The 17109-nt window shown below is 46.0% G+C and overlaps 1 protein-coding gene across 1 annotated transcript in view; it reads left to right on the top strand.

Moving 5' to 3' along the window:
* The window catches only part of LOC144506907 (papilin-like), a 206819-nt gene that overhangs the window by 172243 nt on the left and 17467 nt on the right, over nucleotides 1-17109 (top strand). The window contains exons 12-17 of the mRNA XM_078233261.1: nucleotides 922-1129; nucleotides 4773-4949; nucleotides 7925-8101; nucleotides 10718-10868; nucleotides 13183-13269; nucleotides 14115-14409. Coding sequence (XP_078089387.1) covers nucleotides 922-1129; nucleotides 4773-4949; nucleotides 7925-8101; nucleotides 10718-10868; nucleotides 13183-13269; nucleotides 14115-14409 — 1095 coding nt within the window. The remainder of the gene's footprint in view (nucleotides 1-921; nucleotides 1130-4772; nucleotides 4950-7924; nucleotides 8102-10717; nucleotides 10869-13182; nucleotides 13270-14114; nucleotides 14410-17109) is intronic.

Raw genomic sequence — 17109 nt, 5'->3', positions numbered from 1 at the left:
TCTGTGTGTCCCTGTCTGTCTACGTGCCCCTGTCTGCCTGTGTGCCCCTGTCTGCCTGCTTGCCCTTGTCTGTCTGCGTTCCCTTGTCTGTCTGCGTTCCCTTGTCTGTCTGCATGTCCCTGTCTGCCTCCTTGCCCCTGTCTGTCTGCCTACCCCTGTCTTTCTGCCTACCCCTGTCTTTCTGCCTGCCCCTGTCTGTCTGCGTGCCCCTGTCTGTCTGCATGCCCCTGTCGGTCTGCGTGCCTCTGTCTGCCTGCTTGCTCCTGTCTGCCTGCGTGTCCCTGTCTGTCTACGAGCCCCTGTCTGTCTGTGTGCCTCTGTCTGCCTGCTTGCCCAAGTCTGTCTGCATGATCCAGTCTGCCTGCTAGCCCCTCTGTCTGCGTGCCCCTGTCTGTCCGCGTGCCCCTGTCTGTCTCCTTGCACCTGTCTTCTTGCATCTGTTGGCTTGCCTCTGTCTGTCTGTCTTTGTCTGTGTGTATATGTTGTGCATCCAACCATAGAGGTTTTGACTCTACCATAAATGGAAAAATGTTTCCATGTCTACCCCATTGAAACTCCTTTATAATTTTTAAGACCTCCATGAGGTAACCCTGCAGCTTCTCCTTCTGAGAAGAAAGGTCCTCGCCTGTTCCTCCTATGGAACAGGATGGTTTTTGTCCATATATTACTGGATGTCTGTCGTTTCCTCACTATATCCCACAATTAGATACATCCCCTAATGGCTCCAGCTGATCCTCAGTGTTGTAGCTGCATTGACAATCATCCTCCTGTATCAACCCCTGGGCTGTTGCAGTGTGAAATCGCTGGTTATCAGGAACCTGTTTGGGCTGTGGGGGTGGGGGTGGAATCAGAGCAAGTGTTGCGCAGAATGCAGACCGGTTGTAACCTGATGTTGACATTAATTCTGGATCAACCATTCAGCTGGAAGACAGGGGAGTGGAGCACTTGCTCAATGACGTGTGGGGGAGGGGTGCAGACCCGCTCTGTGTTCTGTACCCTGTCGGATGGGAGTCAAGGCGAGACAGTCCGGGACGATGTGGAATGTGCCGCAATCACAGTGAAGCCGCCCAGCCAGCAGGCCTGCAATATGCTGCAGTGTGCCACGTGGAACTCTGGCCATTGGTCTGAGGTATGTCTCAACCTAGTCTCTGTTCACTCCACTCAACCACTTTCCTTTGTTCCACTGTGACAGCTTTGGAAAAAGGAAGAACTTGCAGTTCTCTAGAACCTTCCCTGTCCTCAGGACTTCACTGCCAGTGAAAGACTTCTAAAATGTACCAACTGCTGTAATGTAGGGGGTGTGGCAGCCATTTTTTGCAAGCAAGATCCCAGAAACCATGACTCTATGAGAAACATAATGACCGAATAATCTGTTTAGGTAATATTGGTTGAGAGATAAATATTAGCCAGGGCACAGTGATTAACTCCCCTGCTCTTCTTCCAAATTACCAATTCTCCAACTGTTCAGGAGTCTCCAACAATTAAAGATTAATCTCCAGGACAGTTTTAGGAGCGACTACAGAAGAAACAGTCATAGGGACATTAAAAAAAACTGCTGTTTAGAGATTTTGAACAGTTTTATTTATTAGTTGAAGAAAATATCTACAATGTTTGGAGAGGGTACAGAAAAGATTTACCAGGGAGGGCATTAGCTATGAGGGGAGGCTTGAGAAACTTGGTTTGTTCTCACTGGAACGACAGGTTGAGGGGCGACCTGATAGAAGTCTACAAGATTATGAGGGGCATGAACAGAGTGGATAGTCCGAAGCTTTTTCCCCAGTGTGGAAGAGCCAATTATTAGGAGGCATAGGTTTAAGGTGCGAGGGGCAAGGTTTAAAGGAGATATGTAAGGCAAATGTTTTTACACAGAGGGTGGTGGGTGCCTGGAACTCGCTGCCAGGGGAGGTAGTGGAAGCGGATACGATAGTGACATTTAAGGGGCATCTTGACAAATACATGAATAGGATGGGAATAGAGGATATGGTCCCCGGAAGGGTAGGGGGTTTTAGTTCAGTCGGGCAACATGGTCGGTGCAGGCTCGGAGGGCCGAAGGGCCTGTTCCTGTGCTGTAGTTTTCTTTGTTCTATGTGAAAAGACTGAGTGACTGACATGTCAAGCATCATTCATTCAGGTAAGAAAGGGCGGGATTCTCCACGTCCACCACAATGTGAATCGCAGTGACGGAGGCAGCCTGCCATTGGCCAGCAGCAGGATCTTCTGCCCCCCCCCCCCATTGTGGACGGGGTTTCCCATTCGATGCACTCCCCTAGTCTTTGGGAAACCCAGAGGGGGTTGGCGGGACCAGAAGATTCTGCCAGCAAAAGCAAACAAAGAACAAAGAACAATACAGCACAGGAACAGGCCCTTCGGCCCTCCAAGCCCGCGCCGCTCCCTGGTCCAAACTAGACCATTCTTTTGTATCCCTCCATTCCCACTCCGTTCATATGTCTTAAACGTTCCCAGTGTGTCCGCCTCCACCACCTTGCCCGGCAGTGCATTCCAGGCCCCCACCACCCTCTGTGTAAAATATGTCCGTCTGATATCTGTGTTAAACCTCCCCCCCTTCACCTTGAACCTATGACCCCTCGTGAACGTCACCACCGACCTGGGGAAAAGCTTCCCACCGTTCACCCTATCTATGCCTTTCATAATTTTATACACCTCTATTAAGTCTCCCCTCATCCTCCGTCTTTCCAGGGAGATCAACCCCAGTTTACCCAATCTCTCCTCATAACTAAGCCCCTCCATACCAGGTAACATCCTGGTAAACCTCCTCTGTACTCTCTCCAAAGCCTCCACGTCCTTCTGGTAGTGTGGCGACCAGAACTGGACGCAGTATTCCAGATGCGGCCGAACCAACGTTCTATACATCTGCAACATCAGACCCCAACTTTTATACTCTATGCCCCGTCCTATAAAGGCAAGCATGCCATATGCCTTATTCACTACCTTCTCCACCTGTGACGTCACTTTCAAGGATCTGTGGACTTGCACACCCAGGTCCCTCTGCGTATCTACACCCTTTATGATTCTGCCATTTATCATATAGCTCCTCCCTACATTATTTCTACCAAAATGCATCACTTCGCATTTATCAGGATTGAACTCCATCTGCCATTTCTTTGCCCAAATTTCCAGCCTATCTATATCCTTCTGTAGCTTCTGACAATGCTCCTCACTATCTGCAAGTCCTGCCAATTTTGTGTCGTCCGCAAACTTACTGATCACCCCAGTTACACCTTCTTCCAGATCATTTATATAAATCACAAACAGCAGAGGTCCCAATACAGAGCCCTGCGGTACACCACTAGTCACAGGCCTCCAGCCGGAAAAAGACCCTTCCACTACCACCCTCTGTCTTCTGTGACCAAGCCAGTTCTCCACCCATCTAGCCACCTCCCCCTTTATCCCATGAGACCCAACCTTTTTCACCAGCCTACCATGAGGAACTTTGTCAAACGCTTTACTAAAGTCCATATAGACGACATCCACGGCCCTTCCTTCGTCAACCATTTTGGTCACTTCTTCAAAAAACTCCACCAGGTTAGTGAGGCATGACCTCCCTCTCACAAAACCATGCTGACTATCATTAATGAGTTTATTCCTTTCTAATTGCACATACATCCTATCTCTAAGAATCTTCTCCAACAACTTCCCCACCACGGACGTCAAGCTCACCGGCCTATAATTACCCGGGTTATCCTTCCTACCCTTCTTAAATAACGGGACCACATTAGCTATCCTCCAATCCTCTGGGACCTCACCTGCGTCCAGTGACGAGACAAAGATTTGCGTCAGAGGCCCAGCGATTTAATCTCTCGTCTCCCTGAGCAGCCTTGGATAGATTCCATCAGGCCCTGGGGATTTGTCAGTCTTTAAATTCTCTAACAAACCTAACACTTCCTCCTTTGTAATGGAGATTTTCTCCAACGGTTCAACACTCCCCTCTGAGACACTTCCAGTCAACACATCCCTCTCCTTTGTGAATACCGACGCAAAGTATTCATTTAGGATCTCCCCTACTACAGGTGGAAGATTCCAGCCAAAGAGTCCGCATGCTTTCCGATTGGCTGTGGGGAGTTGGTGCTTTGTGAGGATGGGCATTTTCGTTGACCAGTGGAGGGAGTTGTTGCAGGCAGATGGTCTTGTGATGTAACCTGCTGGAATATATCCATCCAGACCTGCTGATCTTACTGTCCTGGAATTCCTATGTCCACCTGAGAGGGCCTCATCTTAACATTTCATCTGAAAGACAGGACCTCCAACAGTGCAGCACTCCCTCAGTTCACCAATGGCAGTGTAAGGTTCATCATCAATGACATCTCAGCAGGATGATTCTGAAAGGAAGACTGTGGAAAGCTAGGGTTTAGTCGATGCCAATAAAGAGTTCAGATGTACAGGCTGTGGCTATTAAACAACAGTGACTGCATTTCATTGTCATAGGATATCACAGAACAGAAAGAGGCCATTTGATCCATCATGTCTCTGCTGCCCCTTTCAAGGAGATATCCCCCCTGTCTCAAATTTACCCCAGTCCAACGCCGGCATCTCCACATCAAATTTACTTAACAGTGTACATTTGTTAACAGAAGACCTCACTCCTTACAAGGTGTCAAGAGATATGGAGCAAAGTTGAACAAATTGATTCCTTCTGTTCCTTTACTTCTTTTAAATAAAACTCTCTAATGAACAATAACCTTAGCAGCCTGCCTTTTGATTTGCATGTTATGCTTATTTTTAATTCTGTCAGTACCTCCTGTTCTCTTTTTCAGTGTTCAGTAACATGTGGTGAGGGGATTCAGACCAGGTCTGTTTCATGTGTGTTAACGTCAGGGAACCAGCTCCCAGACTTTGTTTGTTCCTCTCGGTTGAAGCCCTTGGTAGCTCGGGCCTGTGAGCTTGCCGCCTGCAGAGATGTCTTCTCGTGGTATATTGGGGCCTGGGGCTCGGTAAGTGACAATTGACTTTACAACACAGAAACTGGCCATTCAGGCCAACTGCTCTGTCCTGATGTTGATGTTCCACACCTGCCTTCTCTTCGTGTCTCAACTAACCCCATCAGCATATGTTTAAGTGTTTATCAAGGTTCCCTTTAGATCTATTTATGTGATTCACATCAATGGCTCACTGTGTCAATGAGTTCGCCAGACCTGGACTTTCCCTCCAGTGGAAACATCTTTCTTACAAAATGATAGAACCACAGAAAAGTTGCAGCAGGGTAAGAGGCCATTCAGCCCATTGTTTCTGCGCCAGCTGAAAAAAAGAGAGAAAATAAACTAGCCATTCATTTTAATCGCACCTTCCAGCACTTGTCTCTGGTCTTACAGGTTGCCATGATGTGGAGATGCCGGCGTTGGACTGGGGTAAACACAGTAAGAAGTCTCACAACACCAGGTTAAAGTCCAACACCTGATGAAGGAGCAGCGTTTCGAAAGCTAGTGGCTTTTGCTACCAAATAAACCTGTTGGACCTTAACCTGGTGTTGTTAGACTCCTTACGGGTTGCAATACTTCAGACGCAGATCCAGGTGCCTTTTAAATAAGTTGCGCATTTCAGCCTCAACCACCAACTTAAGCAGTGAATTCCAGATGTCCTTCACCCGCTGGGTGAAAAGATTTTCCAGACGTCCCCGCTACTATTTCTACTAATCACCTTAAATCTATGCCCCTGGTACCTGACCTCTCAACGAGGTCACCCTCAGTCTTCTCCAGAGGAAGCAGCTTCAGACTATTCAGTCTATTGTGACAGTTTTAACCTCTCAGTTCTGCTATCTTCCCAATCCTGTCCTGTGTTTTTGCTACCCAGTGTTCTCCAATGGGGTGCAGAACATTTTCTGTGTTATGGGTTCACAATGTGAGCCTCGATCATGATGACTTCACTATGTTTGGACCTGTGTGTTGTATGTTGCCAAAAAATACCCACTAACCTGTCAGCTCTGACGGTGGCTATGCGACCATACATTAGAATGCAGAAATTAGGAGTGGAAGCTGTAACTGATTAAATAACACCTATTACCCACCCAACACCCCATTCCAGGAGCATTCATAGGAACCTTACTGACCCAACAGGAGACAGTCTCTATTGGATGGAAACCCAACAGGAAACAGTGTCTATTGGACTGAAACCCAACAGGAGACAATGTCTATTGGACTGAAACCCAACAGGAGACAGTGTCTATGGGACTGATACCCAACAGGAGACAGTGTCTATGGGAGTGAAACCCAACAGGAGACAGTGTCTATGCAAGTGAAACCCAACAGGAGACAGTGTCTATTGGACTGAAACCCAACAGGAGACAATGTCTATGGGACTGAAACCCAACAGGAGACATAGTCTATTGCACTGAAACCCAACAGGAGACAGTGTCTAATGGAACTGAAACCCAACAGGAGACAGTGTCTAATAGGACTGAAACCCAACAGGAGACAATGTCTAATGGGACTGAAACCCAACAGGAGACAGTGTCTAATGGAACTGAAACCCAACAGGAGACAGTGTCTAATGGGACTGAAACCCAACAGGAGACAGTGTCTAATGGGACTGAAACCCAACAGGAGACAGTGTCTATTGGACTGAAACCCAACAGGAGACAGTGTCTCTGGGAGTGAAACCCAACAGGAGACAGCGTCTATGGGAGTGAAACCCAACAGGAGACAGTGTCTATGGGACTGAAACCCAACAGGAGACAGTATCTATGGGAGTGAAACCCAGCAGGAGACAGTATCTATGGGAGTGAAACCCAACAGGAGACAGTATCTATGGGACTGAACCTGAGGCAATGTGAAACGGTGGGAGGTGGGGGTGGAGGGGTGGGGGAGGTGTGGGGGGGGGCGGATGGGGTGTGGGTTGGGTGGAGGGGGTTGGGGGGAGTGGGGGGTGACCTTACCAAAAAAATTCAAAGTCCAGCAGGAGCATGAAAGCGGGAGAGTTTCAGATACACTATCCTGGTAAAGTCGCCAGCCGAATTTATCTGTGCAAAATAAAAATCTCAGAAATTTTCCGGCAGTCGGGGGAGTGGCAGCACCTAAAACGCCCGAAAGCCGGCTAATAGTAGCAGAGAGCACCAATTGTGTTTGTTTCTGTGCTCTGCAACCTATCACTGCCTCCGCTGCTATCAGCCGGCCTCCCTCTCCCAGCACCCACCGCTACGATGGGGCCCCGGCTGGAATGATTGCTCTCTCCCTCCCCCTGCATGGAACGGTCGCGACGCTCCTCCCTCACCCCATTGATCGCTGTTGCAGTGCATCAGTGTTTCCCCCGCCCACCAGTCACTACTACAGTGCACAGCGGTTTGCCCCACCCCACACCGAAAGACCTGCCCCCAGTCTGGTTTCACCCCCTTGGCATTGTCCAGTGCCCAGTCAACACTGCCTGGGTGCCAGGCTGGTACAGCCCAAGGGGCACTCCCCCTGCCCCTGACCTCCTGAGGGCGACCTCAGTGGCCTCCGGTTCTACAGGCGAAGCCATCATGCCTGGTCCCTATTGATGGGGACCATACATGATCCTCACGAGAGAGAACCTTCGCCGGTGAGGCCACAGAGGCAAGTGAGCCCAGGTGATTCCATCCCGGGCTTGCTAATTCTACTTAAATGTCCATTTAAATATATTTAAACAATATATTGAGCCTCGCGCCAGATATCCGGTGCTAGTAAGATTGCACAAGGCAAGGAATCAGGCAAGAAGTCTGATTTCTCAGTTCTCTCGCAATCTTACTGGCTCACCCCGCGCATTGGCCGGTGAAGCGCAATGGTGAGGTCACCCCCAGTTTCTTGTTCGGTGATTTTTATTTGGAATTGAAAGGAGATACAAATTGCCTTCTACAGAGGAGAATGGAATCGTGTTTCCGAGTTTATCGTGGCAGTATTGTTTTATTTGAGCTGTTTAATACCTTCCCTCCCAGAGTGTCTCTTGTGTCTTGTTCCAGTGCTCTGTAAGCTGTGGTGAGGGGATTCAGAGCAGGTCTGTCTCATGTATGTCCCAGTCTGGTGGTGAGGTTTCAGACTTTGCCTGCTCCTCCCAGTCAAAGCCGTCAGTCAGCCAGCCTTGTGCCCTGGATAGCTGCAGTGACTATTTCTCTTGGCACGTTGGGGTATGGGGTCTGGTGAGTTTGCAATTTATTTTAATCTTCTTGTTCCCAGGCCAGCAGATCAGATGATTGGTCACTTAAATAAAATTGTAATTGCTCCTCTTCCCTTTTATAATGCTTGGTTTTGTATCTTTCCACATACTCTCTCTCTCCTTGGGGTCAGTCTCGGAGTATTAGAGGATTGGCTGCCTGATCTTGTTGATACATGTCATGAATGCTCCTTCCATGTCTAACACGCCCTGGAGTGGGACTTTAATCTGGAGCTTCTGGCTGAGAGACAGGAGCAAACGTGACCGAGGCACAAAACCTTTGCATAATTCCTTCAAAATATTGACAACAGTGTGAGAGAGAGGAGAGTGTGTGTGTGTGAGAGAGTGAAGAGAGTGTGCGTGTGTCAGTGAGGAGAGTGTGTGTGAGAGAGAGGAGTGTGTGTGTGAGAGATTGAGGAGAGTGTGTGAGAGAGTGAAGAGAGTGTGCGTGTGCGTGAGGAGAGTGTGTGTGAGAGAGAGGAGTGTGTGTGTGAGAGAGAGAGGAGTGTGTGTGTGAGAGATTGAGGAGAGTGTGTGAGAGAGTGAAGAGAGTGTGCGTGTGCGTGAGGAGAGTGTGTGTGAGAGAGAGGAGTATGTGTGTGAGAGAGAGAGGAGTGTGTGTGTGAGAGATTGAGGAGAGTGTGTGAGAGAGTGAAGAGAGTGTGCGTGTGCGTGAGGAGAGTGTGTGTGAGAGAGAGGAGTGTGTGGGTGAGGGTGAGTGAAACTGGGAGTGAACACTCGCACCCTATCATACAAGATGATTATCTTTATTTATTACTCGTATTTTTAACTCAAGTTATTGCTTTGTCATTTTTGTTTACTCTGCAAGTTGATTCTTTTCATACCTCAAGATTCTTTTAACAGTGCATGCTTTAAAGTGCCAAGCCTTATCTCTCTGAGATTTGCTCTTAGGCCCCTTGAGTGAGAAAATAATTGAAAATGTGTTCTCGTACACTAAATGGTTGGACACGGCTGGTTTAATGTCTCATCTGATAAGACAGCCCGATTTGCAGATTGCAAAGGGCCAGTTCTGAGCTTTAATTTAGCTTTAGGACAGTCACATTGAAGCAGCGGGTCAGGAAGATGAAGTTTATCAAGATAATAAATCTAACCACTACAATCAACAGATTCTGGAAGTTTAGGGATTTACTGAGATCTGGACTTCCAAAGACAAGGTCCCACACAAGAGATCAGTGAGAAAAATTAAAGCTCATGGTATTGGGGGTAATGTATTGACGTCGATAGAGAACTGGTTGGCAGACAGGAAGCAGAGAGCGACAGATAGTAACTAGTGGGGTACTGCAGAGTTCAGTGCTGGGACCCCAGCTATTCACAATATACATTAATGATTTGGTCGAAGAATTGAATGCAATATCTCCAAATTACGCTGGGTGGCAGTGTGTGCTGTGAGGAGGATGTTAAGAGCTGCAGGGTAACTTGTTCAGGCTGATTGAATGGGCAAATACTTGGCAAATGCATTATTATGTAGATAAGTGTGAGGTTATCCACTTTGGTGGCAAAAACAGGAAGGAAGATTATTATCTGAATGGTGGCAGTTTTGGAAAAGGGGAAGTGCAACATGACCTGGGTGTCATGGTGGAACGGTCGCTGAAGATTGGCATGCAGGTACAGCAGGTGGTGAGGAAAGCTAATGGCATGCTGGCCTTCATAGCAAGAGGATTTGAGTATAGGAGTAGGAATGTCTTGCTGCAATTATACAGGGCCTTGGTGAGGCCATACCTCGAGTATTGTGTGAAATTGTGGTCTCCTAGCCTGAGGAAAGACATTCTTGCTATTCATAGAATCATAGAAACCCTACAGTGCAGAAGGAGGCCATTCGGCCCATCGAGTCTGCACCGACCACAATCCCACCCAGGCCCTACCCCCACATATTTACCCGCTAATCCCTCTAACCTACGCATCCCAGGACTCTAAGGGGCAATTTCTAACCTGGCCAATCAACCTAACCCGCACATCTTTGGTCATCTTGGTCATCTTGAGGGAGTCCAGCAAAGGTTCACCAGACTGATTCCCAGAATGGCAGGGCTGACATATGAAGAGAGACTGGATCAACTGGGCTTGTACTCAATGGAATTTAGAAGAATGAGAGGGGATCTCATAGAAATATATAAAATCCTGATGGGACTGGACAGCCTAGATCCAGGAAGAATGTTCCCGATGTTGGGAAGTGCAGAAGTAGGGGTCACAGTCTAAGAATAAGGGAAAAGCCATTCAGGACTGAGATGAGGAAGAACTTCTTCACTCAAGAGTGTTGTGAACCTGTGGAATCCTCTACACACAAAGTTGTTGGAGCCATTTCATTAGATATGTTCAAGAGGGAACTAGGCATGGCCCTTGTGGCTAAAGGGATCAAGGGGTATGGAGAGAAAGTGGGAATGGGATACTGAGAGTGCATGATCAGCCATGATCATATTGAATGGTGGTGCAGGCTCAAAGGGCTGAATGGCCTACTCCTGCACCTATTTCTTATGTTTCTATCTAAAAGGCTTTCTTCAACTGGAACCTGTCTTGCAATCTAATGAAGTCTTATTGAGAAGAGGAAGATAATGTGATCAATTAAATGTTAAATTTGTACCTGCAGTGCTCTAAGAGCTGTGCATCAGGCCAACGGAGACGACAGGTCATCTGCTACGACCAGGATCGCAAATATCAGGACCTACAGAAATGTGATCCAAGGATCTATCCACGAATATTTGAGGATTGCAACACTCAACCCTGTTACTTGCCACAAGGTGAGTCAATATTGGCGAGGTTGTTTCATATTATTGTATTTCCTCGTGACCATTTTGGGTATTGTACCCATTTATTCAGCATTGGAATGTTTTTAGTCTTCATTCTCGGAGTGTGGTTTCTGGCATTTATTATCCTGAGTAGCTAGAGGTGGATGTCCTCCTCCCACTGCTTGAGGTTTGACAGCAGCAGCAACTCTATTCCGTCAGATTGGAATTAGATGTGAAATTACCTCAGTTGGCAGTAATCTTAGGCAGTGAGCCAGGAGATTTGAACACAGAAAACCAAGGTTGACAATCTAATTCAGTATTGAGAGAGTGCCCCACCTACCCTCACAGAAAGGTAAAATGCTATTTTGAAGAATGTGCGGTGTACTGGACAATAATTATCCTTCAAACAACATCACAAAAAACAATTATTTCAGAGCTTCCCAAACTGGGGTGGGATGGCTCTCACGGCACTCGGACTAATCTCTGGCGAGGCCCTTTTAAATCCTCCATTTTTTCTATTGGTGGGCATGGTCTGATTGTTGTTGTAAAAGAAGCCAGTGACAAAGTAAGTTTGTTTTATTTTGTAGAAACCCTGCCTTTTCATCAACTCCTCCAATTCATTAGTCTATGCAAAACCAACACAGACCTATATCCTGGAGATTTAGATAGATGCAAAAGTTAGTTACCTCTTCTATCATTACAACAGCCAAAGCTTGTGCAAATCGGTGTGATTCAATTTCTATAAACTATTATTTCTCTACATTTGAAACAGATAGTCCCAAGCAGTCATTTTACTGTCCGAGATACACATACACAGTTTTAAAAAGTATATATTTGTGCTTATTGAACTTATATGAGCCATGAATTTTTTATAGGGGTGGAAAAAGCTTTGACTATATATCACACTGACATTTTCTGTCGTGTATAATTAAAACCCTATTGTGGTGCCTATCATAAAATCTGACTGTGTGTGTAATTTGCAGTCATGGATCTCAAATGTTCTGTACATGCAGAAATGGAACTTCAGGATTTTATGTAGCTAAGTTATAAAGTTATAAAGAGTTATAAAGAAAAATATAGGGAGTGAATTATGCATGAATCCAATTTACAATGTAGATGTTATGCTATATAAATTTTAGTTGAGATTATTGCAAGTATCTAGCTGCATTGCACAATAATAATTGTGCGAGTTGTCTGTCTGAAGTTACCATTCTCTGTTTGCTCGCTCAACACCTCGTATCTCCCGACTTTTGACCGTGGTGTCACATGAAGCCTGAGGTATTAAAAGGATCCACTGGGAAAAGGTTTGGGAGGACTGGATTATCTCATAAAATCATAGAATCCCTACCGTGACAAAGGAAGCCATTCGGCCCATCGAGTCTGCACCGATTCTTTGACAGAGTGTCTTATGCAAGCCTATCCCCATGCTCTATCCCAGTGACCTCACATAATTACTCACTAATCTCCTTAATCTACACATCTTGGGACACTAAAGTGCATTTGAGCATGACCAATCCACCTAACTTGCACATCTTTGGACTGTGGGAGGAAACCGGTGCACCCGGAGGAGACCCACGCAGACACAGGAGGACATGCAACTTCCACAAAGACAGTCACCGAAGGTTGGGATTGAGCCCGGGTCCCTGGTGCTATGAGGCAGCTGTGCTAACCACTGTGCCACCGTGTCACTAATGCTGCTTGTGTCAGCTTACTGTATAGAAAGTCAATGCAGTAATCCCTACACCACAGCAGTTATTGCACTTGGAAAGTATTTTCTTCATTGGAAAGCACTTTGGAATGTCCTGACAGGTGCTACAGAAATGGAAATATCTTTTTCAAAATGTCACAACAGTCTGGGGAGTCTGGAACCAAGCGGGAGAGTGGGTGCAAGCCAGTGATCCAGGTGCAAGCAGGGGGGTCTGAGGAGCAAACGGGTAGTCTGGGGGCAAGTGGAACCCCGAGACTGAGAGGGCAATCCAGGGAGGACTCTAGGTGGCATGCAGAGAGTTTGAGTGCAGGAGGAGGGTTCTGGGGACGGAGCAGTGAGGCTGCCACTTCGTAGGTGGGAGTGGGGAATCCGGGAACGAGTGGGGGGTTCTGGGGACAAACAGGTACAGTCCATGTATCAGGTTGTTGAGATAGGTGAAGCTAATGTGAAGCAGCATTGAAGAACCCCATTTCTATGAATGCCCCCGAATGTTGTTTGATCTTGTGAACAGTGTGCCCAGTGTTAATGATTTGTTTTCACTTTAAATATTTTTGATTTTCGTGTCATTTTTGATTGAATCCTGTCTGTTGTGTTAATTTTGTTTCTTTACTCCCTCAGCGGTTCCAAGCTTTCCAGATCCCACGGGATTCAATCCCAATGAGGATGTAATGACTATACCATACCCTGGACCCCCTCCATCCTCTGGTGAGTTGCTCCTTTTTGAACTTCCATCTGTGTCTGTTTTGTACAAGTAACATGTGATTCCCGTGGAAATATCACTGAGTTTCAGTGTGAAGCATCTAAAGCAAGAAGGCCGAAGGTTTGTACGTCAGTCAGTCTAGCGAAGGTAAAAGCAAAATGCTGAGGATGCTGGAATCTGAAACAAAAACAGAAAATGCTGGAAAACCTCAGCAGGTCTGACAGCATCTATGGGGAGAGAATAGAGCCAATGTTTTGAGTCTAGCTGACCCTTCGTCAGAGCTCTGGTGAGTGTGGTGGACCTCAGTTGTGCCTTTGTCCTATATGGACCACCGTTGTGTGTGTTTGTCATACCTGGACACACCCCCTTCCAGTTTGGTTCCTCCCCTCGGCACCTAGTATAAAGGTGGCTGTCTCCTCCCCCTTGTTCAGTCCAGGTTGGTTATTTGTTGGGATCTGCTCCTGATTCTGTTGTGAATAAAAGCCTACACTTGTATTGGCACACAGGTAGTCTTTTGCCTTATTGATAGCGCATCAGTGAGCAGGGAAGTTTAATCCAATAACTGGCAAACATGGTTAAAACAGATTATCCAGTCATCGTTTAATCTTGCTGTGCACAAATAGTCTTCCATGTTTCCTACATTCTCACAGTGACTACACTTCAAATCTACAGCTTTTCAGTGTCTGTGAAATGTTTTGGAATGTCCGGTGGTTGGAAAAGGTGCGATAGAAATATCAATCTTTCTTTCTAAATTTGATCAGTTGACTTTGCATTATCGAAGGGACGGGATTTTTAAATTCAGTATGCTGCTTCTTGGCAACTGGTTAATTATTTTCTTTCCAAATTTCAGAACGATATTCTCCAAACTATCTGCCGGAACTTACTGAGACGAACGTTCTTCCTCTTCCCTCAGAACAAAACGAGTGGAACCTCTCGGGATTGTACCACTCCAGCTCGGAATTGGATTCTCCTGATACGGGATCACTTCCTGACCCATCCAGGTCCCGGCAGTCACAGCTGCAACTGATTGGTGCAGACGCTCGAGACTGTAACACAGAACCTTACGGTTGCTGTCCGGATGGTTATGCCCCAGCAAGTGGACCAGGAGGAGAGGGCTGCCCTTTGATCCCATGCTATAAGAGCAGGTAAGCAGAAGATCAGCTCCCTTTAATAGCCATTGTCCCAACGCTCTGTGTAATCTCATAAATCAGAAGGTTCTTGCTTCTGGATCAACTCCAGAGCCTTGTACACGTAACCCGTGGTCCCCAACCACTGTGTCGTGAAGACCCCCCCAAGTGTGCCACAAAAAAAGATTCAAAATGATTAAAAGTTAAAGTAAATAAAGTAAAACTAACCTTTGTCTTCAGCTGTATGGTCAGCATCTCTAAGACCCTTTGAACCTCAGGGTTCAAGCCCCAGCTGGGAATGTGCGGTTTAGATTTTTTACGTTAGTCAGGCTCATGTGCATGACCAATGGGACTTGTAGCTGAAGACCAAGGCCCCATATAACTGCACATAAAGTGAAAACTCAAAAAAAGGCACAAGACCCCTCGGAGAAGCGAGAGACAAAGGGAGGCTAGAAATGGCATTTGCTGTTCCGAAAACCACAATATTGAAACCATACCGATAACTTGTATCTATCGTTATGTTTAGCTAATGTGATATGTGATTAGTATTATACTGAGACTTCTGTCCTGCATTTCAGCTTTCTCTTTTCTTTGTCAGTTATGTTACCACTTTTTTCTCACACTTCATTTTTCTACCTGAGGTAATAGTGCTCAAAATACTAATACAAAAGCAAAATGCTGCAGATGTTGGAAATGTGACAAAAGAAGAAAAAGTGCTGGAAAAACTCAGATAACCAGGCAGCATCTGTGGAGCGAAACAGTCAACATTCATGTTGATGACCATTTTAAAATATTAAATCTTGAATGAACTAGATTAATTATTTGTGAACTGTTTTTAAGGAAATCAAGATTTCCTTTATAGAATTTACATTTATATTGTGTTATTGACATTTTTCCAAGTCAATGGCCTAGGTTTTGCGATAGCTGGAACTGAAGCCATCAGTACTCAGTATTATTATGGTGGAAATCAGATTTTTGGCATCCATACATGCACATTAAAACATAGAAATCCACATTTCCTGATTCCCTCTGGATTTTCCACCCATATCGTTGTTCTCTCTGATGGCAAATGCAGGATAAAAATTTGTTTAAACAGTCTTTTGCTAGAGGGAGTTCAGAAAAAATAGCAGGTGTGCCTGAAAATCTCCGAATATATCGAGGTGTGCTGTGACACCTGGGAACCACTGAGCTAGACTGACACTCCAGTGAATATTGAGGGAGTGCTGCTCTGACAGAGATGCCGGTTTTCAGATGAGACGTTAAACAGACACTCTCAAGTGAATGTCAAAGATCCCGTGACACTATTTGAAGAAGAATAGGATGTTCGCCTGGTGTTCCGACCAATATTTATTCTTGGCCTAACATCCCTGTCTAAAAACATTGTCTTCTTGCTGTTTGCAGAAGTTTGTTGTATGGAAACTGTCCTGTGTTTCCCACATTATAAGAAGTCTAACAACACCAGGTTAAAGACCAATAGGTTTATTTGGTAGCAAATGCCACTAGCTTTCGGAGCACTGCCCCTTCGTCAGGTGGAGTGGGAGATGTGCTCACAAACAGGGCATACAGAGACACAAACTCAATTTACAGAATAATGATTGGAATGCTAATCAAGCTAATCAATGCTAATACAGCTAATCAAGTCTTAAAGGTACAGACAATGTGAGTGGAGGGAGCATTAAGCACAGGTTAAAGAGATGTGTATTGTCCCACATTATGACAGTGAATGCACTTCAAAAACATGTCATTGGTTGTAAAGTGCTTTGGTCATGAGGCCATGAAGTTTGCTACTATGTAAATGCAAGACTTTCTTACTTTTGTTTCTTGCTGAGCTTTTCACTCAGTTTCCTGTTTAAATGATAACAATGCCAGTGAGATCCATTCTGTGCCAACTCATCACCCAGTTATAGGGGATAATCTTACCAGCTTGTCATGCCAGTAAGATCGCGCAAGAGGAGGAGAACCGGGTTCAAGCCTGGTTTCTTGCCTCTCGCAATATTACCGTCCATGTTCTGCTGGCGGTGGTGAATCTGGGCTAGCGGTCAGCCGGGGGGGGGGGGGGGGAGATGGTGGTGCAGTGTCTGGGGTCGGCATGGGGGAGTGTGACAGATTCCCAGTGGGAGATCAGGACACACGTGCAGTAGCGCCCTTTAGCAGTCAGCAGCCGGCTTCCCGGCATGAATAGACTCCGTCCACTCCACCTACTGTCGAGAATCACACTTTGCCTCATTCCTTTTTCTAAGTGCCATAAAATTGTGGCTGGAAGCTCACCCAAAAAATGGGCATGATTTTCTCCTGCTTTCACGCTCATTCGGCACTTAGAAATTTTTTTGTAAGGTCACCCCCATACTTGTTTGAAACTTTACACAGTTACATCTGAACACCTTCAACAAACGCTTGGCTGAAGCAAAAGAAACATGCAGCAGTTGCTGGAAATCTAAACTAAAAAGAAAGAAATTGCTGGAATTATTCAGCACATCTGGCAGCATCTATGGAAAGAGCAACAAGAGTTAGCGTTTAAAGTCTGTGACCTTTCATCCGCATAATTCTGACAGACCCAAAACATAAACTCTGTTTCTCTCCACAGGTGCTACCTAACCAGCTGAACGTTTCTACATTTCCTGTTTTTATTATAGCAAGGTTGAAAAGCATGCCGTAAATAACAACACAGTGCTATAATTTGGACTGTTGTTTTGAATGGAATGAAAATGTTGGGGAAAA

This window comes from Mustelus asterias, chromosome 18, assembly GCF_964213995.1.
Source record: "Mustelus asterias chromosome 18, sMusAst1.hap1.1, whole genome shotgun sequence".
Taxonomy (NCBI): Eukaryota; Metazoa; Chordata; class Chondrichthyes; order Carcharhiniformes; family Triakidae; genus Mustelus; species Mustelus asterias.
This window is presented reverse-complemented; position numbering and strand designations above follow the sequence as displayed.